At 45.1% G+C, this 25,539-nt stretch overlaps 1 protein-coding gene across 4 annotated transcripts in view; it reads right to left on the reverse strand.

The window, feature by feature from the left end:
• Positions 1 to 25,539, reverse strand: part of LOC127577349 (L-fucose kinase) — a 245,635-nt gene that overhangs the window by 55,160 nt on the left and 164,936 nt on the right. For all 4 annotated transcript variants that reach the window (XM_052028477.1, XM_052028478.1, XM_052028479.1 and 1 more), the window contains one exon: positions 6,135 to 6,232. In XM_052028477.1, coding sequence (XP_051884437.1) covers positions 6,135 to 6,232 — 98 coding nt within the window. The remainder of the gene's footprint in view (positions 1 to 6,134; positions 6,233 to 25,539) is intronic.

The raw sequence follows: 25,539 nt of genomic DNA on the forward strand, positions 1-25,539 counted from the left end.
CACACGCTCTGTGTAGAACACTTGCCTCGTAAATCTCCTTTAAACGTCCCCTCCCTTTAAAGCTAAGGCCCCTAGTGTTTGATATTTCCACCACTGGAGAAAGACTAACCTTCTACCCTATCTATGGCTCACATAATTTTATATAATTAGCTTAACATTTGGGAGTTCAGGTATCATTCTAGTAAATCTGCACTGCACTCCCTCCAAGGCCAATGTATTCTTCCTGCTCACAGTACTCCAGATGTGAGCTAACCAGAGCTTTGTTTAGCTGAAGCACAACTTATACCCGTGTCCTCTGGATTTAAAGGGCAGTATTTTATTAGCTTCTTCAACAATTTTAATGATCTATGTACATGGACCTGGTGTCTCCATGGACTCACTGCTTCTAGCTTTCCATCATGTACTCTGTATTGTACTTTCAAGATCCAGAACAGATGACCTCACATTTACACAAGGTGAAATATATTTGCCAAGTTTTGCCTATTCACTCCCTCTGTGATTTACTATGGCCAAATTTTTGTCATCAGTAAACTTGGATTACAGGTTTTCCAATCAGATTATAAATCCAGTTAAGAGTTGTGTTCCCAGCACAGACTCATGCCAGAAACTAGCCACATTTTGGCATCACGAGTCCCTGCACATTATCCCTACTCTCTATCTCCTGCCTCCAGCCAGGTCAGTAATTTGTTTTCAATCCCAGGACCTTGAACTTTAACTCATAATCATGTATGAGGGACAAGTGACTTCTGGAAGTCCATATAAATGACATTCCCCTGCCCAATTACCCTATGCAAAAAATTCAATCAGGTGAGTCACTCATGATACACTGAGTTCTTCCTGATAAGCGAAGACTGAAGCTCTTCAGTCTCTCTATATTTCCTGATGACAGAAGCTGGCCAACTGATCAATAGTTTCCTGGCTTCCCTCCCTGTTGAACGGCACTGTCATATGTGCAATTTTCCTATCTAATAGAACAGGTCTTGAACAGACAGAACCTTGGAAAGTTACCGGAAGGGTCTCACCCACTTCTTTTCAATATCTAAAAGTAAACTATTTCTCTTGGGGATTTGTGTGATGTCCCTTTTTTCTACATTGTCATTATTTGCTTACATTTATTTTTGCAGCTCTTGTCTCTGATTTAATATTCCTCAGGTCATTATCCATTTCCACTTCTGTATATAACATTGTAAAGTAAATATATCTGCCATTTACTTGTTTTTATTTAGAGTATCAACATTATCTGTCATTAAGGAACCCACATTGCTCCAGGCCATCCATTTCTTAATAACATTGTAAAAATATTCATGTTGATTTTGATATCCCTTGCAAGTTCCTTATCTTAACCCCTATCTATTTTCTCACCTGTGGTTTACCATATCTTGCTTAGTTGACAGGGGTTGGACTATTTTCTGTCTTTGAACACTTTTTCTTTTAGTTTATGTTGACCATTCCCTTGTTAATTCTGCACTTCTCAACAATTTGCCTGCATATTTGCTACTCCATCATCCCTGATGATTGGGGTGCATCGTTTCCGATGTTTGGGAGTGTATCATCCCATCCCATTTTTTGGACTTCAAGCCACATGGCTTTGTTTTGTTGATCTTTTGAGTATTTCAACCCTTCCACACAGCTGTGATTATTTTCCTAATACAGCTACCCTCCCCTTATTTTACCCACAGTAGATAGGAATGCCCATCTTTAAGCCACGTTTCAATAATAGCCACCTTGTCACACTCTCATCTGTGCCATCAGTTCACTTCTATTCCTTATATTACACAAGTGAGCACTGCCAAATAATCTTGTTTCCTTTCTCCAGCATTTGTTTCCTCTGTAATCCAAACTCAGTCCCCTCCTTCTAGATGTTTACCAAGCCTCTATCTTCCATGCCCAATGCTACCTCCCCACCATCTGAAACCCATGTCATATACCCTGCCAAGATATCCCCAACAGCAACAGTAACGGTAGTGGCTCCCAGTCCTGCCAAGGTGTAACCCATCTGGCTTGTCCAGGTCTGGAATATCCCAGAACCAATCCCAAAGCCCCAAGGATCTAAAGCCCTTCCTCGCCCCAACATCTCCACAGCCACACATTCATCTGCAATATGCCCTTACTTCTGTACTCACTGGTGTATAGTGTGGGGAGTAATCTGCCTGCAGGACCTCATCCTTCTTACTACTTACGTCATTAGTGTTGACATTTTCATATATTATTTTCATTATCATCGTAGGACACAGAAGGAGGCAATTCTACTCATCAAGTATGGCCCAGCACCTGGTGTTCACCCCCTCACCTGCACCTGCTGCCTAATATCCCTGAGCCTGGCACCTGACAGGCCGTACGTCATCCTGCCCACAGAAAGACCTAATTGACCCCTTAACTATTCAGTCACTGATGCTTCCAGCACATCTGAGGCATAGGTAGGGTAGATGGTCAGAATCTTTTTTCCCCATGGTAGGGGTAGCAAAAAAACAAGAGGGCATAGGTTTAAGGAAGGAGTTTTAAAGGGGATCTGAGGGGTAAACTTTTTTTTAAACACAGAGAGTGGTTGATATCTGGAAATCACTGCCAAAGGAGGTGGTGGAATCTGATACAATCACTATGTTTAAGAGGTATGAAGACAGACACTTAAATAGGCAGGGCACAGGAGGATACGGTCCTAATGTGAGCAAATGGGTTTAGTGTAGATGGACAAAAGGGTCGGCTTGGACATGGTGGGCCAAAGAGCCTGTTTCTGTGCTGTAGACTCTATGATCTCTTGTCCAAGATGCATGAAGCATCCTGGATTTGCCACATGAGATGAAAAGTGCAGATTAAAGGACTGAGGATCCCCGCCATGCCTCTATTTACCAGGAGTATTAAAATCCAACTCTTGCCTGACATCAGCACTTCCTTAACCCTCAGCATTTTTACTGGTTTAACTGTTAAATGGTTGTTAATTTCTGATTCAGGTATCCCAATTTTCTTTGTTTAAATAGCGAGAAGCTTCACTGAATTCCATGCCTCACCAAATTCCCCATCTACACTAGAAACTGCTCCCTGTTGAACATGCACTTGGCAGCACAGAGCGTCTAGTGTCAGGGAACAGGCAGCAGAATAATTAGCAAGCTGGCAACAAAACAGGAAGCAAAGACCAGGGTTTGTGGGCAACTACTCTTACTGGCTGAAGTTTTCACAATCTGAACTCGGGAGTTGATAATACAAATTCAGAATCAGAATCAGGCTTATTATCACAGACATATGTTGTGAAATTTGTTGTTTTGTGGCAACAGTACAGCGCAAGACATAAAAATTACTATAATTTACAAAAATAAAAGTGCAAAAGAAGAATAACAATGTAGTATTCATGGGTTCATGGACCGTTCAGAAATCTGATGGCGGAGGGGAAGAAGCTGTTCCTGAATCGTTGAGTGTGGGTCTTCAGGCTCCTGTACCTCCTCCCCGATGGTAGTAACGAGAAGAGGGCATGTCCCGGATGGTGAGGGTCCTCAGTGATGGATGCTGCCTTCTTGAGGCATCGCCTCTTAAAGATGTCCTTGATGGCGGGGAGGGTTGTGCCCGTGACGGAGCTAGCTCAGTCTACAACCCTCTGCAGCCTCTTTCGATCCTGTGCATTGGAGCCTCCATACCAAGTGGTGATGCAACCAGTCAGAATGCTCTCCACCGTACATCTGTTGAGGAGTCTTTGGTGACGTACCAAATCTCCTCAAACTCCTAATGAAGTAGACCCGCTGGCGTGCCTTCTTCGTGATTGCAGCAATGTGTTGGGCCCAGGATAGATCCTTTGAGATGTTGACACCCAGGAACTTGAAGCTGCTCACCCTTTCCACCGCTGACCCCTCAATGAGAACTGGTGTGTGTTCTCCCGACTTCCCCTTCCTGAAGTCCACAATCAATTTCTTGGTCTTGCTGACCTTGAGTGCGAGGTTGTTGTTACAACACCACAAAACCAGCCGATCTATCACACTCCTGTACACCTCCTCATCGCCATCTGAGATTCTGCCAACAACAGTGGTGTCATCAGCAAATTTATAGATGGCGTTTGAGCTGTGCCTAGCCACACAGTCATGAGTGTAGAGAGAATAGAGCAGTGGGCTAAGCACTCATCCTTGAGGTGCACCTGTGTTGATTGTCAGCGAGGAGGAGATGTTACTATCGATCCGCATTGACTGTGGTCTCCCCATAAGGAAGTCGAGGGTCCAGTTGGGAGGTACAGAGCCCCAGGTTCTGAAGTTTGTTGATCAGTACTGAGGGGATGCTGGTGTTGAACACCGAGCTGTAATCCATAAACAGCAGCTGTTTTGCTGTTATCTAGGTGCTCCAAAGTCGAGTGCAGAGCCAGTGAGATTGCAGCCGCTGTAGACCTGTTGTGGCTGTAGGCAAATTGCAGTGGATCCAAGCCCTTGCTCAGGCAGGAAGGAATTAATTCTAGCCATGAGCAACCTCTCAAAACACTTCATCACAAAGCATTTCAAAATCTACAGGGTGGGGATTGCAATCAATTCAAAAGAAGACTGTGAGAACACACAAAAAAAATCAACCAGAAACTTACAGAATAACCATAAATGAGTTTCAGAAGAGGCAAGTCAAAGCTGGTGGGTTTTGTTAGAAGGAATAAGGAGGTGTACATGGTGCTTGGAGATAAGTGGGCTAGAAGAACATGGGTACCAAGGATACAGATTAGGATAGATGACACAAGAAGTTCTGCAGATGCTGGAATCTGGAGCAATACACAAATAGTGCTGGAGGAACTCAGCAGGTCAGGCAGCATCCATGGAGGGAAATAAAGAGTCGACGTTTCGGGCCGAGACCCTTCATCAGGACTGGAAAGGAAGAGGGCAGAAGCCAGAATAAGAAGGTGGGGGGAGGGGGAGGAGCACACACAGGCAGGGAAGAGGTGAGATCAGGTGAGGGGGAGAAGATGTAATAAGCCGAGAGGTGATAGGTAGAAGAGGCTGAGGGCTAAAGGAGGAGGAATCAAGTAGGAGAGGGCAGTGGACCATGGAATAAAGGATGGGGGGGGGGGGGGGAGGAGAGGAGATGGGCAGGTCATCAAGGTGGGGGAAGGGAGCCATGGGAATAAGGGAAGACAAAGGATTGGGGGGGGGAGGTGAGGGGAAGAAAAAGAAGGGGAGGGGTTACCGGGAGTTAGAGAGATCGATGTTGAAGCCGTCAGGTTGGAGACTGCCAAGGCAGAATACGAGGTGTTGCTCCTCCAACCTGTGTCTGGCCTCAACGTGGCAGTAGGGGGGCCATGGATAGGATAAGATAAGATATTTATTAGTCACATGTACATCGAAACACACAGTGAAATACATCTTTAGCGTTGTGTGTTCTGGGGGCAGCCCGCAAATGTCGCCACGCTTCCGGTGCCAACATAGCATGCCCACAACTTCCTAACCCGTACGTCTTTGGAATGTGGGAGGAAACCGGAGCACCCGGAGGAAACCCACACAAACACGGGGAGAACGTACAAACTCCTTATGTCGGTATGGGAGTGGGATGTGGAATTGAAGTGGCTGGCCACCAGGAGCTCCTGGTTGTTGCGGTGGATGGAACGAAGGTGCTCGACAAAGCGGTCACCCAATCTGCGTCGGGTCTCACCGATGTACAGGAGGCCGCACTGGGAGCACGAGATGCAATAAATGACACCCTTGGACTCACAGGTGAAGCGCTGCCTCACCTGGAAGGATTGTTTGGGACCCTGAATGGTGGTGAGGGAGGAGGTGTAGGGACAGATGTAGCACTTCTCATTCTGCCCTCTTCTGCCAGATTCCTCCCTCTTCAGCCCTTTGCCTTCTCTACCTATCACCTCTCAGCTTCTTACATCTCCCCCCTCCCCTACCCACCCACCTTCTTATTCTGCCTTCTGCCCTCCTCCTTTCCAGTCCTGATGAAGGGTCTCGGCCCTAAACATGGACTGTTTATTTCCCTCCGTGGATGCTGCCTGACCTGCTGAGTTCCTCCAGCACTTTGTGTGTGTTGCTCCAGATTCCAGCATCTGCAGAATCTCTAGTGTTTCAGCTTTGGTGGGAACCTTGGTCGGCATGGACGAGTTGGGCCGAAGGGCCTGTTTCGATGCTGTACTATATGATTCTATAATGATTTGTGAAGCATTATATTTTGTGAATCCTTACCTCCCGGTCAATGAGGTAGACACCATGATTGCGAGCATAACTGACAGTCCCAGGTATGGACACCACTCGAACACCACTGAATCCATCCCAACATATATCTGGAAAAAGAATCACATCTTTAGATCATTGATGGAACTTACGGACTGGCAATCAAGATCAGATCCATTACATCTTGCCTACTGAAGTTATGACACACCAGGGTACGGCATCAAGTCAAATCATCCTTCAAGGTTAGGTCTTTTGACCTGTCAAGTGCTGAGTTGGATAAGCTCAGTTTGGGCAACAGATGGACACAACTTGTTATGAGAAAGCAGGAAAGAGGTCAGGTGAAGGGGATACCTCTGGAGCAAAAAAATAAACTGCTGGAAGAACTCAGTGGGTTGAGCAGCATCTGTGGAAGCAAAGGGACGGCTGACAGTTCGGGACCGGAGTCCTTCCAACAGTTTATGTTTTGCTCCAGATTCGGCATTCGCTTGTGTCTCCAATGGGGATACCTCTGTTTGTCACATAAAGCACTGAAGGGGGCTATTCAATCCACCTCAATTTGACTTCATCAATCTTCTCCCTTTACACAGAATAATCCTACATTCTCCAGATAATTAAAACCTGTCACCCTTGATAACTATAGAATAAATACCCTTTTGCACCCTCTTCTAGGCCATGAAGTCCTTTCTAAAGAACAATGCTCAGAATTGTAAGCAATATTCCAGCTCTAGCTTGAAAAAGGTGTAGCATGACTTCCTGGTTTTTGCGATCAGTGAGGTATAAATTCATTATTGATCACGTGTGCATTTTGCTTTCAAAATTCAGTCCCATTAAAGTTAATGTGAATGTCAACATACAGCATGTGAGAAGCAGAAGCAGGAGGAGGCCTATCAACCCCTTGGATCTCTTCCGGCATTCACTAAGATTACAGCTGATCCAATCTTGGCCTCAACCTAACTTACCACTCTATCCCTGTGTCCCTCGACTCCACCGCTCTCTGGGGAACTGAATTCCAAAGATTCATTAGGCTTTGAGAGAAGAAATCCCTCCTCATTGCCATCTTAAACAGGTGACCCCTTATGAAACATAGGGTGGACTGATAGGATGATCAGTTACCCCTCTACCTCTTCTTATCAAGTTGTATGTTTTATTAACTTGTCCTGCCACCTTAAAAAGATTTACATACGTACACACTCCTGGCTCTCTGTGACTTTAAAATTTCACCAATCAGGATAAGCTGAATGCTTCATAGAACACTACAGCACAGCACAGGCCCTTCGGCCCACAATGTTGTGCCAACATTTTAAGATCTATCTAACCCTTCCCTCCCACATAGTCCTCCCATTTCTCTATCATTCATGTGTCTATCTAAGAGTCTCTTAAATGTCCCGAATGTATCTGCCCCCACAACCTCTGCCAGCAGTGCGTTCCACGCAGCCACCACTCTCTGTGTAAAACAAAAACTTACCCCTGACATCCCCCTTATATCTTCCTCCAATCACCTTAAAATTACATGCCCTCCTTTCAAACTTACCCCTGACATCCCCCTTATATCTTCCTCCAATCACCTTAAAATTACATGCCCTCCTGTTAGCCATTGTTGCCCTGGGAAAAAGTCTTCCTGCCAAAAGTGATAACCAGTTACCTATGCTTATATTTATGCAATACTCTGGTGAGTTATATTTTGCCTATGTAGCTCAAGCTGAATTTCTTTAACTTGTACTTCTGCAACACACACATGGCTGTCCACCTTCATTGTATCCTCCTCAAACAGGAACACAAGAAAATAGGAGCAGGAATAGGCCACCAGACCCTTCAAGACTGCCCTGCCATTTACTGTGATCATGGCTGATCTGTGCTGGCCTCATCTCCTCTTCTGTGCCAAATCTCCATGTCCCTCTATTCCCCAATCTGTCAAACTTCTCTCTATCCACCCACTACAAGAGGTAATGTGGCATTAAATCTGTTCACCATCAACACTCTATTCATATATTGACATTTGCTTCCAGTACACAGTGCCTTAATATTAAGATTCTCAGCCTTGTTCAAGCCACTCTATAGCACCACTGCTTCCAATCTTGGTGTAACTCTCAGATTCCTGGTCACCACACTACAAGAAGAAAGTGACAGTGCTGGAGAGGATACAGAGGAGATTCAACATATGGGGCCTGGGATGGAGCATTTCAGTTATGAGGAGAGACTGGAGAGACTGGGCCTGTTTTCCGTGGAGCAGAAGAGATTAAAGGGTACACAAAATTATCACATATATAGATTGGTATTGGTTTATTATTGTCACTTGTACCGAGGTACAGCGAAAAGCTTGTCCTACAAACCGATCGTACAGGTCAATTCATTACACAGTGCAGTTACATTGAGTTAGCACAAAGTGATACGGTAGACTGCAGGAAATTTTTCCCTTTATGAGGGGTGGATAAAACTTAGAAGACATAGATTTAGGGTAAGGGAGGGAAGAAATTTAGAGGGGATCTGAGGGGCACTTTTTTCACCCAGTACCTGGGACACACTGCCTGAGAGAGTGGAGGAAGCAGAGTCACTGACAGCACTTAAGAAGTCTCTGGATGAGCACTTGAATGGCCTTGGCAAAAAAGGCTGTGGCCCAAGTGCTGGAAGATAGGATTAATACGGAGGGGTGCCTGCTGGTCAGTATGGGCATGGAGGGCTGAATGGCCTGTTTCCCCGCTGTGTGATTCCATCTATTCCTGTGCTCTGCCAATTCTGCCCAGTTGATTTTACTTGCACCGCCAGAGGGTGCTGTGCCTTCAGCTGTCAGAGCCCGGACCACTGGAACTCTTCACTTCACTATCCGTTAAAACCTAACTTTTCGATCAAGCTTTTGATGGTCTGCCCTAATATTGCCCCACATGGCCAGCTGTCACGTTTTGTTTTGGACCACTCCTGGACAGCACCTCGCGATGATTTACTAAGTTAAATATGCTAAAGAAATACAGATGTCTGGAAATAAGGTGGCACGAAACAGAACCCAGGCCCATTGCTACTGCTGCAGTCTGGATGCAGTCTTCAGCTGTCAATGCCCTAGTTAGGTCGACACACATCTTGAGCATGTCGTGCTGCATTATCTTTTTAACTCCCAATTCAAGATGATCAATAACTCAATGCCACACAACTACTGAACCCTAAGACCATACAATAGAGGAGCAGAATCAGGCCATTCGGCCCATCGAGCCTGCTCCGCCATTCAATCATGGCTGTTCTTTTCTCTCAACCCCATTCTCCTGCCTCCTGCCCGTAACCTTAACCCCCTTACCAATCAAGAACCCAGCAATCTCTATCTTAACCACACCCAATGACTTGGCCTTGACAGCCCTCTGTGGCAATGGATTCCAGATTCACCACCCTCTGGCTGAAGAAATTCCTCCTCATCTCAGTTCTAAAGAGACGTCCCTTTATTCTGAGGCTGTGCCCTCAGATCCTAGACTCTCCCACTGATGGAAACACCCTCTCCACGTCCACTCTATCCAGGCCTTTCAGTGCACCAGTCCTACACTAACTGACATTAAGCCTTCAGCAGTTAAAGGGAACCTCTCCACTGAGCCACAGCAATGCTGTACTCCGGTGTAAGGGCTGCATAGGAGACAGTGCAAGGCAAGGAGTGTGCCCCCAGTTTTATTGGGAATGAGGGTGAGAGGAGAAGACATGTCCTTGCTGACAGGAATGCCCCCAGTAAAGAGGTAGTTACAGGATGTGGCTGGAGAGAAAATTGCACAAAATAATCACCTAGTACCTGAAAACATTATGGAAGGAACTCCTTGAGCTTACGAGACGTGTCAGGATTCATGCTCTGACACTTAGCATGCATCTTTGAAGCACACACAGTGTACCCTTTAGACCTCAGTTCTCTCCCTCTGTCTCCCACACACACACAACTTCCTACAGCAGCCACTAATTCTCCAGTTACTCACTTTTCAATACCTCACTCTCCTCTGCAACTAACATGGTTCAAAGCACACCACATGGAAAAAACAATTGAAAACAATATCATGACTATACTTTGGTATTAAGCTTAATAAAATCACCCAAAACAGGCATCCGACTCAACGAACCAGACGAGGACCCTTCCAGTCCCAAAGCCTCGCTGGGCTAGGGCAGAAAGTCTTCCTCCTCAAGGGTCACACAAGCTGTCAACCCCACTCCAGTTGAGAATGACACTGGGTTACAAGGTAAGCATGTCCTTGCAGGAAATGTGTCTCCCTCGTCCCCCAGTAGCAATAAATGTCTGATATATATCAGCGTATATGCTGGCACTACCTCCTAAAAGCACCATGCGTGTTCTTTGTTTTGCCGTTCCCAGTGGAAGACCTCAAATACCTGCATAGCCCTCACCCCACATGGGAACAGCACGTCATGAAGCAGGAGGAGGAGGAAGATGCTGCATTGTTGAGCCTTATACCACCCAGTGCCAGTTCAGGATACTATCACCATGAGGGTTGAACAGATTAGAGACGTGCGCTTCAGATGGAGACACACGTGGCATTAGCAGGCTCCGGTTAGATTGAAGGGATACTGAGCCAATATGTGGGGCGTGGTGGTGCTGCAGGTAGTGCAGCTGTCTGACAGCTGCAGCAACCCGGGCACGATCCTGACCTTGGGTGCTGTCTGTGTGGAGTTTGCAAGTTCTCCCTGTGACCGCGTGGGTTTCGTCCAGGGGCTCCAGTTTCCTCCCACACCCCAAAGATGCGCTCGTTGATAGATTAATTCGCGACTTTAACTGACCCCTAGTGTAGGTGGGTGGTGGGGAATCAAGGGGCACAGGTGAGGGCATGGGTTGCAGAGAAATGACTGGGGGAATGAGATTGCTCTGAGAGCTGGCATGGACTCGATAGGCTGAATGGCCTCCTATGCCATAACGTAATATGGAAACACATTCCAACTCCCTGGATGCGAGATTCTGCTGTTAGTGACTCACATGAGGACTACAATGGTGCAATAGAAAAGGAAGCTGATGCACGTGGGAATCCTTAGTGCACTGACCAGCCAGCTTAACAGCAATGTCCAAGATGTCAAGATCCACTGGCGCAGCAGCTGATGGCATAGTTTTTTGCTTCCAGTGATGTGACTGAGGGACTCTCAGGTCACTCCAACAGAGTTCTGTTTTATTTGCATTATGAGCAAACTGCTGTTCTGCAAAAGCAGAGAGATTCCACCTGGGAACAGATTACTGCCACTTGGGAGTAGACTGCTTTCCTACAAGAGCAGGGAGATGCCACTTGGGAGCAGACTGCTTTTCTACAAGAGCAGGGAGATGCCACTTGGGAGCAGACTGCTTTTCTACAAGAGCAAGGAGATGCCACTTGGGAGCAGACTGCTTTTCTACAAGAGCAGGGAGATGGCACTTGGGAGCATACTGCTTTTCTACAAGAGCAAGGAGATGCCACTTGGGAGCAGACTACTTTTCTACAAGGGAGCAGATTACTTTTCTACAACAGCAGGGAGCTGACAACCAGGAACACACTGTTGCCTTCAGGGAGTGGATTAGTCTCAAGTGGGAGTTGATTGGGAGCAGAGGCACAAATGGCATCTGTATGATCTGGGTCACAGCAAGGTCACAAGTTCCAGGCAAGTTCCACTGGCATTGTGGTGTTTGAAAGTGCTGCCCTTTCTCAGGATATTTGTATCTTTCTTCTCACCAGTAGCTTTTGGAGACTGCCCTCACATGCATCATTGTTACTCTACACTGCAGCCTCTCATTCACAATCATTCCTTGCAGGCCAGGAGCTACTTGTAATTGCCAGTTGCAAAGAAATAATGGGATCAGCAAAGTTGGAGGGTTATCACTGTGGATCAGTAAAAGGGTGTTCAGTTATTATTGTTAAAACATATAAAATGAAAGGTCCCTCTAGCAGGCTGTGGCATTCCAAAGGTCACAGATGATCTTCTACCTCAACACCATCTTCCTGCCCATATGTCTGGAATCCATTAATATTCAGAAATCTTAGCGATCTCCATTTTGAATGAAATCAATAACCTCTTAGGTAGGGAATTCCAAAGAAGTGTACAAGTTCTACCCAACCAGGTAGATAGGGCGGTAAAAGGCAGTGTTTGGCACGCTGGCCTTCATCAGTCAGGACTCTGAGTCTCGGAGCTGGGAATGTTGCAGATACATAAGTCATTGGAGAGACCGCACTTGGAGTATTGTGCACAGTTCTGGTCGCCCTGTTGTAGGAAAGACGTCATTAAACTAGAAAGAGTGCAGAAAAGATTTACCAGGTTGTTGCCTGGACTTGGGGGCCTGAGTTACAAGGAGGGGTTGCATAGACTAGGACTTTATTCCCTGGAGTGTACGAGATTGAGGGGTGATTTGATAGAGATGTATAAGATCATGAGGGGCATAGACAGGGTGAAAGCACATAGTGTTTTTCCCAGGGAGAGGGGGGTGGGGGCTAAAAACAAGAGGGTATAGGTTTAAGATCAGATGCAAGAGATTTAAAAGGGACATCAGGGGCAGCTTCTTCACGCAAAGGGTGGTGCATATTTAGAATGAGCTGCCAGAAAGAGTGGTTGAGGCAGGCACATTAGCAACGTTTAGAAGCCGTCTAGATAAGTATATGGATAGGAGAGATTTAGAGGGCTCTGGGCCAAACACGGGCAGATGGGACTAGCTCGCTGGGCAGTCAGCATGGACAAGTTGGGCTGAAGGGCCTGTTTCCATGTTGTATGACTCTATGATGCTTAGTGAATTGGGTTTCCAATTTACAATCAGGCTCATTTTCTTCCCCATTCAATTTTGAGTCCAAGCTCTTCGGAACAGCGAAATCTCTCCTTATTTCTGTCCTAAATGGCCTATCCTGTAGTTTGAGGCTATAATAGCAAGTTCTAGACTCCTCAACCGAAGAGTGGATATCACATAGTAACCTTGTTGTGTGGGCCATGGTAACCGAACAATAAAGGCAGTGCCACAATGGCAGCCAACCATTTCTTCACCCATTACTTCCCTGCCTGAACACACAGCCCGTGGAGTGGAATGCTCAAGGGAATTTCTCAGCAATAAGATTTGCCCCAATGTTGTATCCGTGGGGAGGGGTGGGGGCTCTCTACACTGTCATCTGCTGGCATCCTCCTCTGCCAACTGCGCTGCCTACTTTTCCTCCTCCTCAACCTCTTCCATCTCCTTCTGATGGTCTCCGGCAAAGGCCAAGCTCTCCTGATGGCAAGATTATGAAAGACGCGGCAGATGGCAGGGAAGTATCCAAACCTCTAGGAAGAGTGCTACAGGGTGTGGAATGGTGCAGGCACCAAGAGTTCAAGTCGAGGACACCGAGGCATTCATCACCAGGTCCCTGGTAGTCCTGTAGCAATCTTTAAGAAGTTACTCTGGTGTAATAGTTGGCACATGGACCAAAACCAAGGAGGTGGTGAAAGCCTTTTTCTCCAAGATGTGTTGGGTAGCAGCTGAAATACAGGGGCAAGGCAGACTGGCAAAGTGCTACATGTCCTGAGCTTGTGACCCCTGGTTAGTCATAGAGTCATAGAATACGGAAACAGGCCCCTTGGCCCAACTGGTCCATGCCAGCCAAGATTCCCATATAAGCTAGTCCCATTTGTCCATGTCCACGTTTGGCCCATATCCCTCTAAACCTTTCCTATCCCTGTACCTGTCCAAGTAGTTTTAAAATGTTGTTAATATACCTGCCTCAACCACTTCCCTTGGCTGCTCATTCCATATACTGACCACTCTCTGGGTGAAAAAGTTGCCCCTCAGGTTCCTATTAAATCTTTCCCCTCTCACCTTAAACCTGTGCCCTGTAGTTCTTGATTCTCCAACCCAAGGTAAAAGACTGTGCACATTCACCCTATCTATGCCTCTCCTAACTTTATACACCTCTCTAAGATCACCCCTCATTCTCCTATGCTCCAATGAATGAAGTTCCAACCTACTCAACCTCTCTCCATAACTCAGTCCCTCAAGTGCCGGCAACATCCTCATAAATCTCCTCTGCACTCTTTCCAGCTTAATGACATCTACACACCCGGACAAGGAGAAATATCTTCATTGTATCCAGCCTGTCAAGTCCTGTCAGAATTTTATACACTTCAATGTGATCCCCTCTCAATCTTCTAAACACAAGTTAATCAATGCCTAGTAGACTCAATCTCTTCTCATGCACAGTCCCAGCATCTCAGGGATCAGTCAAGTGAACCCTCACTGCACTCCCTCTAATGGCAAGTATATGTTTTATGAGGTAAGGAGACATAAACACCACACAATACTCCAGGCGTGGTCTCACAAAGACCCCGTCTAAATGGAGCAAGAAATGGTTGTTCCTGAACTCAAAACCTGCCATGAAGGCCAACATACCATTTGTCTTCTTAACTGCACCTGCATGTTTGTTTTCAGTGACTGGTGTGCAAGGACACCCAGATTCCTTTGTATATCAACATTTCACAATCTATCACCATTTAAGTAGCAGCCCTTCTCTCTTTCCTACCAAAATGGATAACTTCACATTTAGCCACATTATACTGCATCTGCCATGTTTATGCCCAGGGATTCAACCTGCCTACATCGTCTTGAAGCCTCTTTGCCTCCTCTTCACAACTCACAATCACACCCAGATTTGTAGCACTGGCAAACCACCCACCTACCTTGCCCCTCTCACCTCTCACCTGCCAGCTTGTGCTCCTCCCCTTCCCTTTTTATTCTGGCTTCTGCCCTCTTCCTCTCCAGTCCTGATGGTGGGTCTTGACCCGAAACGTTGACTGTTTGTTTCCCTCCATAGATGCTGCCTGACCTGCTGAGTTCCCCCAGCATTTTGTGTGTGTTGCTTAGAAATATTCAGTTTCCTCACGCAAATCATTGCTGCATCTTGTGAATGGCTGAGTTCTAAGCACTGATTTCTGTGGTACGCCACTAGTCACCGCCCGCCACTCTGAGAAAGTCCCATTTATTCTTACTCTCCGTTTCCTGTGTCTGTCAATCAATTTCAATCCATGACAGTATCTTACCCCCAGTTCAAGGGAATCAAGCAATGTCAGCATGGATTTGTGAACGGGAAATCATATTTAACCAAATTATTGGAATTCTTAGAAGTAACATGCGCTGTGGTAACGGGGAGTGAGTGGATGCAGTAAACTTAAGATGTTGCATTAAAGGTTATTGTGATAATAACAGCTCAAGGTGTAGGAGGAACATATCCGCATTGATAAAAGATTGGCTATTTCTCAAGAAAGAATGTAGCCATAAATGGGTCTATGGTTAGTTGGCAAGAATGAACGAGTAGTGTGCCACAGGAATCAGTGCTGGGGCTTCAACGTTTGGAGTATAAATGACTTGGATGAAGGCACTGAAGATATGGTTACTAAATTTGCTGATAACACAAAGACAGGTAGGAAAGGAAGTTGTGAAGAGGATGTAGGGAGGTCAAACGTGTGGCACAGATCTGGCAGATGGAATACCATGTGGAAAAATAGGAAACTGTCCATTTTGACAAGAAAAATTTAAAAAAGCATGTTATCAAAATAGTGAGAGATTACAGAAGTTCAGTGATCTGAGCGGATGAGCTGTCTTATGAGGAAAGGCTGGATAGTCTAGGTTTGTATCCACTGGAGTTTAGAAAAGTGAGAGGTGACATGATTGTAACATATATGATCCTGAGGTACTGAGATGGGATGTGTGGACAGGATGTTTCCTCTTGTGGGAGAATCCCGAACTAGGGAGGGGTGACTGCTTAAAAATAAAGTGTTGCCCATTTAAGACAGAAGAGGTGAAGGCCTTTCTCTCCGAGGGCCATGGGCCTTTGGAACTGGAGCAGTGGAATATTTTTAAGGCTGAGGTAGGAAGTGAAAGGTTACCAGAGGTGGGTGGGAATGCAGAGTTGAGGGTGCCATCAAATGACCCACAGTCGCACAGGCCTGAGGGGTTGAGTGGCGTCTTCTCCTATTTCATATGTTGTCATGTACGTACGTTGACTATCAACTCTACAGCTAACTCAAAACATCAGATTTAAGGCTGGAGGGAGACAAAGCTCTCTCCTTCAGACTCAGGAGAAAAGCTGTAATCCTGCATAAAGTGGTAGGAAGTCACTTGCACTGAAAAATGGCTCAAACAATTAGTTTTGTGCAGCTTAGTAAGGAAAGAAATAGATTTATCAAATTGCACTTTCATTGTATTTTTAAATAACTATCTAATCATTTCCTCTAACTGTGCAAACTCCATACTATTCATTCAAGTCTGTTATCTAAATAAACCATTCCCTGATTCTGCATCATCTTTTAAAGAGGATTTTAATAAGCTCTTGGGGTATGGAGAGAAAATGCACATTGTGCTCCCAAGTGTGGCTTAACCGAGGTTTTACATAACTTTAACATTACTTCATGCTTCTTTTCCCTCAACAAATCCACGTCAGCGTTCTTTATGGTCTCTTCATGCTTCTTTTCCCTCAACAAATCCACGTCAGCATTCTTTATGGTCTCTTCATGCTTCTTTTCCCTCAACAAATCCACGTCAGCGTTCTTTATGGTCTCTTCAGCTTGCATTGCTACTTTCAGTGATTTATCCCTGAGTTCCCAGAAGTCTCTGTTCCTTTCTCCGATTTAATTTTTTGCCTTCCAAGGAATAAATGACTTCCTTGTGTCTCCTACCAAAATGAATAAACTCATGCTTGGCTGCACTGAATTTTATTCACTACTTACCCATATCAATTTAAGCTTTGAGGCAGAGATTGCACACGGGATACTAAATGACTAGTTTGCCTCTGGATTGACCAAGGCGAAGGACATGCAGGATAGTGAGAACAATGTGGAGCGTGCTGACGTGCCAGGGTATTTTGAGATGAGGAAGGTGGTGGTGCCTGGTCCTTTGGAAAGCATCATTGTGACTAGGTTTTGCAGTTCAAGGTTTTAATCATTTTTCTTTGGTCAGTGGGCACTGCTAATGAAGGATTGCGGCAGCAGGATCCCCAGGAATGGGCTTGTGTCAGCTGGCCCTTGGGAGGGCAGGCACCACAGCAGTAGATTGCTGACAGTATGACCCCCCCGCCTCCCCGGGGTCCACTCATCTTTCTTCCAGCAATCCCTAGGCCAAGGGAGTCTTCTCCTCTTTAAGAACATAAACAGAAACCAGAGAAGACCATTCAGCTCTTCGTTCCTGCTGCTTCATTCAATACGATCATAGCTGATCTTTTGCCTCAGTGACACTTACCTGCACCCATTTTCCTTGGATCCTTTGAAATCCTAAAAGCTATCGACGGTCATCTTGAACATACTCAGCAGCTGAACCTCCACAGTCCTAATTAGGAGAGAATTCCATGGAGTCACAGCCCCAGTGTGAAGGAATTTCTTCTCATCTCAGTATCAATGGCACATCTTATCCTGAGGTTCCTCTTGCTAGATTTTCCTTCTCCCCTCAATGTTATTCAATCATAACCAGTGCTGGCTCCCTGGACACAATCTCCTTTTCTTTACTTGTCCATCATCATCACTACTACCTTCCTTTACCTTGCCCATTACATTTGTTGCTTAATCACACCTCCCTTTCAGTCTTCCTGTGGCTCTTTTTATAAGCAAGTGCAGTGGCAAGAAAAGTGTTCATCTCAAAGTTCTGATGATATGAAATAATAGTTTTGTTGCTTCAGGCCAAGTGACCTACTGAGTGCTTCAAGCATTTTCTGATTATATCTGATTTCCAGGATTTGTCCAATGCCTGGTGGATTGGTTCAAGTCTCGAATAGACCAGTCAAACACCAGAACAGTTATTGAGTATCAGAAGGTGACTATATTTGCTGTTGTTTCAAAACACTCTATTCATGAAGAAAATTGTTTGAAAATCTGATGCATCAAGTGTGACTGATATTAAACGACCTCTGGAATGATACAAGTACAGACTGCGAGAATCTCATACATTAATCTATAGACTACCATTTGTGCCCTTTACACTATTTCAGGGTACAGCGTTCATCAGGTCACACCTTGGTTCGTAAAGTTTGGGCTTACTTACCTCACGGAGGTGACATTTGCATTGGCAATCTTTACAAAGACTTTGACCAGAAACAGCAGACCCACTGATAGCTCTCTTCAATAATCAGGCTGCATAAGGATACTGGATTACAAATCCAAGCTAAAACACCAAGGTTGTATCATCCTTTAATGGCATCTGCCCCACATACACAGCCACAATATAAACTCAGAATACTGTACTTTTGGTGCTCACTCCCTAAGGCAACAAACATCCCTACAATTTCTTCACTGCTCAACTTGCACAGCACACATACATCTGAAATTTTTGGTGCATTCAGATCTTCATAGGAATTTTTACAAACCAATCCTTCCATTGTACCTTAACTATATAATATCCATCCAGTTACCAACATGCACAATGGGGCACAAGTATGTGCTCCCTGAACTTATAAAATCCTAAGACTACTTCTCTAATCGAACATAAAAAGATAGAAATCTTGCCTTTGATAGGTGGCACAGCGCTTCTTGTGACTGTGAGAGTTTCTTCCAAGTATTCTGGAAGTGCAGGTTGGTGGGTTAATTGGCCACTGTAGATTGTCCCTTGTGTGTAGGTGAGTGGTAGAATCTGGGGGAAGTTGAGGGAGTGTTGAGGAGAATAAAATGGGATTAGTGTAAACGGTGCTTGATGATCGACATGGACCGAAAGGCCTGTTTCCATGCTGTATAACTCCATCAGTGCCACTAAAGAGATGTCAGTGATGTTCTCCGCTCCTGATGTTCAGTTCCAAAGACCAGGGAGGGAATTTGAAATTATGGCACCAGTTTAACCCAAAACACTAAGGATGCATTTCTATTTCAAAATTTCCTTGAATAAGTGTCATGAGCAAAATGGCAGTGTATCGGTATTGGTATATTATTGTCACTTGTACTGAGGTACAGTGAAAAACTTGTCTTGCATACCATTCGTACAGATCAATTCATTACACAGTGCATTGAGGTAGTACAGGGTAAAAACAATAACAGAATACAGAGTAAAGTGTCACAACTACAGGAATGTGCATTGCAGGTAGACAATAAGGTTCAAGGTCATAACAAGGTAGGTTGTGGGGTCAGAGTCCATCTCATTGTATAAGGGAACCGTTCAATAGTCTTATCACCGTGGGATAGAAGCTGTCCTTGAGCCTGGTGGTATGTGACCTCAGATACCTATGTGTATCTTCTGCCTGATGGGAGGGGAGAGAAGAGAGAATGACCCAGGTGGGTGGGGTCTTTGATTATGCTGGCTGCTTCACCAAGGCAGCGAGAGATATAGACAGACTCTGTGGAGGGGAGGATGGTTTCTGTGATGTGCTAGGCTGTGTCAACAGCTCTCTGCAGTTTCTTGCCATGCACTGCACTCTGCAGTGTCTATAAATTGAAAATTTATGGCTCTTTGGGCTTCCAAAAACACCCAGAGATTAGAGGCAGATGAATCTCAAAATCCCACCCAACTAGGACAACCCAACTACAGTTTTGTGTCATTCCCCTACTCATTTGCTGTGCAACCAAAAAAAAAAAATTCATCCAAAACATACCATGCAAGTTAAATAAAATGATGCTTCTGGGTCGGCATCACAACACATGATCACCTTTGGCTGTTGTAGGCCTGGAAGGGGAGTGTCTAAACAGGTCAACACCTCTCACCAACACAGCCACGGAGATCCTAGCTCCCTGCTACAGTTCGGTGGCCTGATGCTTGCCTGAGTCAGAAGGTTGATAGTAGGTGCTATTCCATACACCCTGGAACAAATTCCAGCCTGACACCACGGTGTAGTACTGAGAGAGTGCTGCACTATTAGAGGTGCCTTCTTTTAAACGAGACACTGAACCAAGACATTAATCTGCCCTTTTGCGTAGATGTAAAATATTTCCTCGCACCATTTTGAAGAAAAGCAATGGTGTTCTCTGTGGCTTCTTGGTCAATCTTTATCACTGAACAAACGTTACTAAAAATAAACAGATTATCTAGTCATCATCTTCAGATGATTTTTGGGATCTTGCTACATGGTAGTGAATGCTGTGTTTCCAAAATTACAACAGTGACTAATTTCACAGATACTTCAAAAACTGCAAAAGGAGGTCTGGAAAATGTGAAGGGCACTTTATAAATGCATTTCTCTTTCTCCAGAAGACAGAAATAAACAGTAAGGTTACCATCACACCCAGTTAGTCATGTTGGAGAGAAAAGCTGGGTCAAGGAAGATTCAAGGAAGAGCCGTGCAGATACAGCATACAATTTTAATTGATGCTCGCCATTGAAAGAGTCAAAACTAAGGTGTTAAAACTGTGCTAACTTACTATTGTGGTCTGTGAAGTTCTCATTACCTCTTGCAACATAGGAAGCCATTCAGCTCACTGAGTCTATGCCATATCTCAGAACATTCTGATCAGTCCCGTTCCCCTACATTTCCCTGGAACCTATTCTCTCTCATGTGCCCATGAACTCCCCCCTTCATTCTCCTCACTCCTCACCTACACATTAGGGGCAATCAGCCTACCAAGCCACACATTTGCAGGACGTGGAAGGAAACTGGAGCACCTGGGTTTAACCCACATGATCGCGGGGAGAACATGCAAACTCCAGGTGAACAGCGCCGGAGGTCGGCGCTGAATCTGGGTTGACGGAGCTGTGTGGCGGCAACTCCACCTGTTGCACTACTGTGCTGCCTGTTTACCAAAATATGTTGCTGAAATGAAGAAATCACAATTGACCACCCTTACCTTTGTTGGCAAGGCTCCAGACTACTTCCTGCCTCAAAGATTTTAGCTGTCACTATAAGGCGCTCGTGCAAGTAAGCCTCGTTTCCTTGCAGTCTAAATTTAACATGCTGACAATAACCAATTAGCTTCTTTCCCCTGACCATGCTGTGTTGGAAACACTGCTCGGAGGGTCCAGGTGCTGGAGCAACTGATTATTAGGGAGTACGGCTAAAGGTAATTTTAAATATGCTGTTACAGCTGTACTCAGGAAGAGAATGGAATTGAATCACTCTATTCTTATAAGCATTGCAATTATCCTAATTTGTCCTTGATTGGATCGCCTCAATTAAGAATTAAGCAGCACCAACCCTAAGGAGTTGGGGTCAGATTTATTATATGTGCACAGTTGAGAAGTGAACATGATGGGCGTCAGATCAGGAACCAAGTGGTCGCATGCATCAGGTAGCAGGTTCTTCCTCCTTTGGGACCAGCAGGTTGTTTTCAGATGCTAAACTGTTACAATTATTGTTTTGCCTCATTAATTTTCATTTACTTCAGAGATTTTTTTCACAACATTTTTTCTTTGGTTCTGGTCTCCCATGGAAGGAACATGTAAACTGCTGGGGAAGTTTAACATTTAGCATGATCAGTGATTCTGTGCACATATTTGCAAGCAGTACACCTTTGTCTTTCAGATTGTTGCTGTTTGGCGGAGTGAATAGTCGAGCCCCTCTTCAAACTCACAGACAAATCTCCCAGTTGAAAGGCTTGCTGAGTTATCAGAAAGTGTGGTAGGTGATAACGAAGGCTGACATGAATCCTCCTCCTACCAGGAGGCCATCATCCGGCTCTCTGAGGTGCCAAGACAGACTACATCAGGACTTTGGAGACGAACAGCTCATTTCTCAGCACCAATCACCTGATGTAACTCATCAATCTTGGTAAAGGAAAAGCAGAGCTGATTAAACAGAGTGCTGTTTCTCCAGAGGATTACACAAAGAATGGACGTTGTCAGCATCCTGCTGCAGATTATGGTGCTGCATGCGATTGAAGGCTTTGCATTTAAATCACAGGAAACCATTCACACTGAGGACAAATTTAATCAGCAGGTCACCATATCAACATATTGCCAGTAGTGGCAGGACTGATAATGCACACAGTTTTAACTGCTCTGTGCCAGAGGTTGGGCTAAGGAGATTTATTGAAGTAAAAGTCCAACACCAGTTTCTGCCTGAACTTCACTTTGAACTTTAAATTAAAGAACTGAAAGTCTGCGTGAACATTAATGGAATCAACAAGGTAGAATGAAGACTTGGAAAGTCCCGTTTCAGAGATTTGAACACATAATCCAGGCTAAATTGTGCAGAGCTACTGAATGTTACACTGTCCATCAGGTGAGACATTAACCCAAGGTCCTAGCTCCATATGTATATGGAACTAAAAGATACCAAGACTGTGTTTCAAAGAGAAGGGGAGCTCTTGCCAGAGTCCTGTGTAATATTTATCTCCAAACTAACATCACTAAAACACCATCTTATTCACACTTGTGTAGCTTTGCTGTACATAGATTGGCTGCTGCATTACCCATGTTAAAACAATGACTGCAATTCAACATCAGTTTGTTGGCTGTAAAACAGTGATATCCTTTGATGCCTTAAAATGCATAACATAAAGATTCTTCCTTTTCTTTCTCTTGAAAGTCCTTGATTGGAAGATTGACTCTTTGTAGTTCAAAGAATTGCTCAGAAATTTCAAAGCTGAACACTTTGAAATTGATGCATCAGGGAGGCAAATAGAGGCTGGAAAGTGATGCAGAAGTCATTGACAGCAAGTTGAATAGGTATGACAGGCAAGAGAATGGCAGGGAGTGAGGAAAGCCTATTGGATTAAATTGTACTTATTTCATTTAAGGGGTCCTACAGGTAAGGCGGATGAACTTAGGGCTTGGATAGCTACGTGGGACTGGGATATTGTTGTTATTACAGTAACACGGCTAAGGGATGGACAGGACTAGCAGCTGGATGTTCTGGGATACAGGTGTTTTAGGTAGGATAGAGGCGGAGGAAAGACAGGAGGGGGAGTTGCATTTTTGATTAAGGGGAATGTCACAGAGGTAGTCAGAGATGAAGTCACTGAAGGATCATCAATGAGGCTTTATGGGTGGAGCTGAGAAATAAGAAGGGGTGATCACATTGTTGGGTTTGTACTATAGGCCCCCAAATAGTCAATGGGAATTAAAAGAACAAATATGCAGGGAGATTGTGGAGAATTGTAAGAATAATAGGGTTGTCATAGTAGGGGATTTTAACTTTTCTAATGTAGACTGGGACCGCCATAGTGTTAGGGGCTTAGATGGGGTGGGATTTATTAAGTGCATTCAGGAAAGTTTCCTTGGGCAATATATTGAAGGCCCTTCTAGGGAGAGGGCAAACCTCGACTTACTCTTGGATAATAGGGTGGGGCAGGTGACTGAAGTGTCAGTGGGGGAGCACTTTGGGACCAGTGACCATAGTTCTATTAGTTTTTAAAATAGTTATGGAGAGGGACAGATCTGGTCCACAGGTTCAAGTTCTAAATTGGGGCAGGGAAAATTTTGATGGTATGAGACAGGAGCTTGCAAAGGTTGATTGGAGTAGGTTGTTTGCGGGCAAAGGGGCCACAGGCAAATGGGATGCATTTAAAGGTGAGACAGTGAGAGCTCAAGGTCTGCATGTTTCTGTTAGAGTGAAGGGCAGGGCTGGCAGGAGTAGGGAACCCTGGATGACGAGGGATATTGAGTCCCTGCCAGGAAGAAGGAGGCAGCATGGGTCAGGTACAGGCAGCTGGGATCAAGCGAATCCCTGGAGGTGTATAGAGAATGCAGGAGTGTACTCAAGAAGGAAATCAGGAGGGCAAAAAGGGGGCATGAGATAGCTTTGGCAGAGAAGGTTAAGGAAAATCCAAAGAGATTTTACAAGTATATTAAGGAAAAAAAGAGTAACTAGAGAGAGAAAAGACCCCCCTCAAAGACCAAAGGGGCACCTTTGTATGGAGACGCAGGAGATGGGCGAGGTCCTTCATGAATATTTCTTCTCTGTTTTTACCATGGAGAAAGACACGAAGACTTTGGAACCAGGAAAAGTATATGGGGAGGTCTTGCGGAAAGTCTGCATTACAGTAGAGGAGGTGCTGGATGTCTTAAAAGGCATGGAGGTAGACAAATCTCCAGGGTCTGATCATGTATGTCCAAGAACACTGTGGGAGGCTAGCGAAGAAATTGTGGAAGCCCTGGCTGAGAAACTTGCATCATCGTTAGCCATAGGTGAGGTGCTGGTAGGCTGGAGGGTGGCAAATGTTGTGGCTTTATTTAAGAAGGGCGGCAAAGAAAAACCTGGGAACTATAGACCAGTAAGTCTTGCATCTATAGCAAGTAAGTTATTGGAGAGGATTCTGAGGGATAAGATATACATACATCTGGAAAGACAGGTTGATCAGAGGTAGTCAGCATGGCTTTGTGCGTGGGAGATCATGTCTTACGAACTTGAGTTTTTTGATGAAGTGACCAAGAAAGTTGATGAGGGCATGGCAGTAGACGTGGTTTATAAGGACTTCAGTAAGGCCTTCGATAAGGTTTCACATGGTAGGCTGCTCTGGAAGGCTAGATAGCATGGAATCCAGGGAGAGCTGGCTAATTGGATACACAATTGGCTTGATGGCAGGAAGCAGAGGGTGATGGTGGAAGGTTGTTTCTCGGACTGGAGGCCTGTAACGAGTGGTGTTCCCCAAGGGTCAGTGCTGGGCCCGTTGTTGTTTGTCATCTATATCAACGATTTGGATAAGAATGTAGAGGGCATGGTTAGTAAGTTTGCAGATGACACCAAAATAGGTGGTATAGGTGGACAATGAAGAAGGTTATCAAAAATTACAGGGGGATCTTGATCAGCTGAGTAAGTGGGCCGAGGAATGGCAAATAGAGTTTAATTCAGGTAAGTGCGACGTGTTGCATTTTGGGAAGACAAATCCAGGCAGGACTTTCACAGTGAACGGCAGGGCCCTAGGGAGTCTTGTAGAGCAGAGGGACCTAGGAGTAGAAGTCACTGAAAGTGGAATCACAGGTAGACAGGGTGGTGAAGAAGGCTTTTGGCATGGTGGCCTTCATAAGTCAGGGCATTGAGTATAAAAGTCGGGAGGTCACGGTGCAGTTGTACAGGACGCTGGTGAGGCCGCACTTGGAGTATTGTGTTCAATTTTGGTTGCCCTGCTTATAGCAAAGATATTATCAAACTGGAAAGAGAGCAGAAAAGATTTACAAGGACATTGCCAGGACCTGAAGGACTGAGTTATAGGGAGAGGTTGGTCAGGCTAGGACTTTATTCCTTAGAGTGTAGGAGACTGAGCAGTCATCTTATAGAGGTATATAAAATAATGAGAGGCATGGATAGGGTGAATGCACTCAGTCTTTTTCCCAGGGTTGGCGAATCAAGAACTAGAGGGCACAGGTTTCAGGTGAGAGGGGGAAGATTTAATAGGAACTATAGGGGCAACTTTTTTTTTACATAAAGGGTGGTATCCATGTGGAATGAGCTGCCGGAGGAAGCAGTTGAGGCAGATACAATAACAACTTTTAAAAGACAGCTGGACAGGAACATAGATTGGAAAGGTTTAGGAGATTATGGGCCAAACGCTGGCAAATGGGACTAGCTTGGATGGGACATCTTGGTTGGCATGGACCAGTTGGGCCGAAGGGCCTGTTTCCATGCTGTATACCTCT

Source organism: Pristis pectinata, chromosome 13, assembly GCF_009764475.1.
Source record: "Pristis pectinata isolate sPriPec2 chromosome 13, sPriPec2.1.pri, whole genome shotgun sequence".
NCBI lineage: Eukaryota > Metazoa > Chordata > Chondrichthyes > Rhinopristiformes > Pristidae > Pristis > Pristis pectinata.